Here is a 1,938-nt window from a genome sequence, read left to right on the forward strand (position 1 = left end):
CTCTAAGTTAAAATAACATTGAAAATAACTTATACAATTAATAAAAATACCGCAAGCAATTCTATAAAATAAACTCTGTTTGATATAGTAAAATTGTAAGATGTGAAATATTGAAGTATATCATAAATCAATTTACAACAGTATTTACATTCTATACGTCTTTGAAGGCCAGAAACTCAATACGTGTCTGTGGTCAATTAAATATATTATTACCATATGTGCTCATTGTTGGTTTTACAAAATTAGCCTACACTGATTGTCGTGTACTTTAGTTGTTGACTGGAACTAGTTGGGATACTATTTTCTTACTTGTAACTTTCCTACTGCACTAAAATATTTGAATCAACGATATCCCACAATGATTTCAATTAAGTTTTGGTTGGTCGTGGTCGGACTCGTCGCTATCTTCTACACAAACTCAATCTCGGGCCAACCCCTGAAAGACGACGCCGGTCTGAAGCCATTCCTCAACAAGAAGTACGAATTGACATCGTCCGATGAGAACTTTGACGAAATCATGAAGATACTTGGAGTCGGCTACGTGACGAGGAACTTGGGTAAACTCGCCAAACCTGTGATGGAACTTTCCGAAGACAACGGCGTGTACACACTGACATCCGAATCTACTTTTAGAAATACCATCACTAAATTCAAGATCGGAGAAGAATTCGACGACGAAACCCCTGACGGACGGAAGGTGAGGTCCACGTTTACTCAAGAAAAGAACAAGTTAATTCAAGTTCAGCGTGGCGACAAGGTGACTACGATTGTACGCGAGTTTGCTGACAACGAAGTTAAAGTGACTGTGAAGGTTGGCGACATTGCTAGCGTCCGCATATACAGCGCTTTGTAAACTGAGACTTGTCGCAGCATTAATTTTTAATTATGGTCCACAATGTTAGTTTCTCTGATAACTCTTCAAACATTTCTGTTGGTCTCTCGTTTTGCTTAGTGTTGTATTTTGTTTATGATACTTTCCTTAATGTTTGTGTTCATATTTTGTTTATTTTTTTCAATTTACTGTTTGTCTTCATTTGATACATAGTTTTCTTTGAATTTTCATTAAATTTGAACACAAAAATCACATTTATTTTTTTATCTACTTTAGGTTTTAGAAATTTAAGTTTGGTTAGACTGATCAAACAAATTATTTTTAAATTTTTAAAATTATTATTAATTTTATTAATATCACTTAAATTATTATTAATTTGCAGTAATATTATTATTTATTTTTTAATTATTTTTAAAACTACATTTACAGCAGGAACATAGCCAGGAAAATATTTTGGGGGGAGATCAAGATAATTAATATTTTCCTGCAGTGTACAGAAAGTAAGTCAAATGCAGTCAACCACTCATTACCCATTTTGTTCCTTAAAATATTCTTGACCTGTTTCATTGTTGAGAACGATATTTCAGCAGTACGTGTCAGTAATACTGAATTATTTCAAAAATAATAATAATGGTTTGCTAAAAAGTAAATGAAAAAAATTGAAATTTGGGGGGTCCAGACCCTTTGGACTCCCTCACTGGCTACATTTTTTTTATTTTTTAGTACTATTTTGCATGTTTATGGGAGGCCTATTTGACAAGTTGGACATGTTTTGATTAAATTGATTTATATTACTTTATATAAAAGACACGGCATTCATAACAAAGTAAATTACCATATTATAGCAAACATTCAAACAGAACGATGTAACAAATTTAGCTAGTATAAACTGGTTAAGATTTTATTTTAAAATAGGAGACTGTTTTTCCCATTAGTCATGGTAAAATCGTTCACAACTATTATACTATTTACAGATTTATTTACTTAATACAGTATGATGTATAACAGAATATAATATTCATTTTGTGGTCTATTACAGTACTATACATATTAATTACAGCATTTTTCTCCCTGGTTGATAAAGGTTCTCAGTTTGAAAATAAACC

At 31.9% G+C, this 1,938-nt stretch overlaps 1 protein-coding gene across 1 annotated transcript; it reads left to right on the forward strand.

Moving 5' to 3' along the window:
* Positions 1 to 226: 226 nt before the first annotated feature.
* On the forward strand, positions 227 to 1,084 carry LOC124366502 (fatty acid-binding protein, muscle-like). Its single transcript, XM_046823089.1, has one exon. It carries the CDS (start codon positions 359 to 361, stop codon positions 851 to 853), a length of 495 nt encoding a protein of 164 aa, XP_046679045.1. The 5' UTR covers positions 227 to 358; the 3' UTR covers positions 854 to 1,084.
* Positions 1,085 to 1,938: the final 854 nt, after the last annotated feature.

This window comes from Homalodisca vitripennis, chromosome 7 (assembly GCF_021130785.1).
Source record: "Homalodisca vitripennis isolate AUS2020 chromosome 7, UT_GWSS_2.1, whole genome shotgun sequence".
In the NCBI taxonomy this organism is placed as follows: Eukaryota; Metazoa; Arthropoda; class Insecta; order Hemiptera; family Cicadellidae; genus Homalodisca; species Homalodisca vitripennis.

Bases quoted from the DNA above. Each gene is read 5' to 3' on its own strand.
- LOC124366502 (XM_046823089.1), top strand. From the start codon at position 359: ATGATTTCAATTAAGTTTTGGTTGGTCGTGGTCGGACTCGTCGCTATC.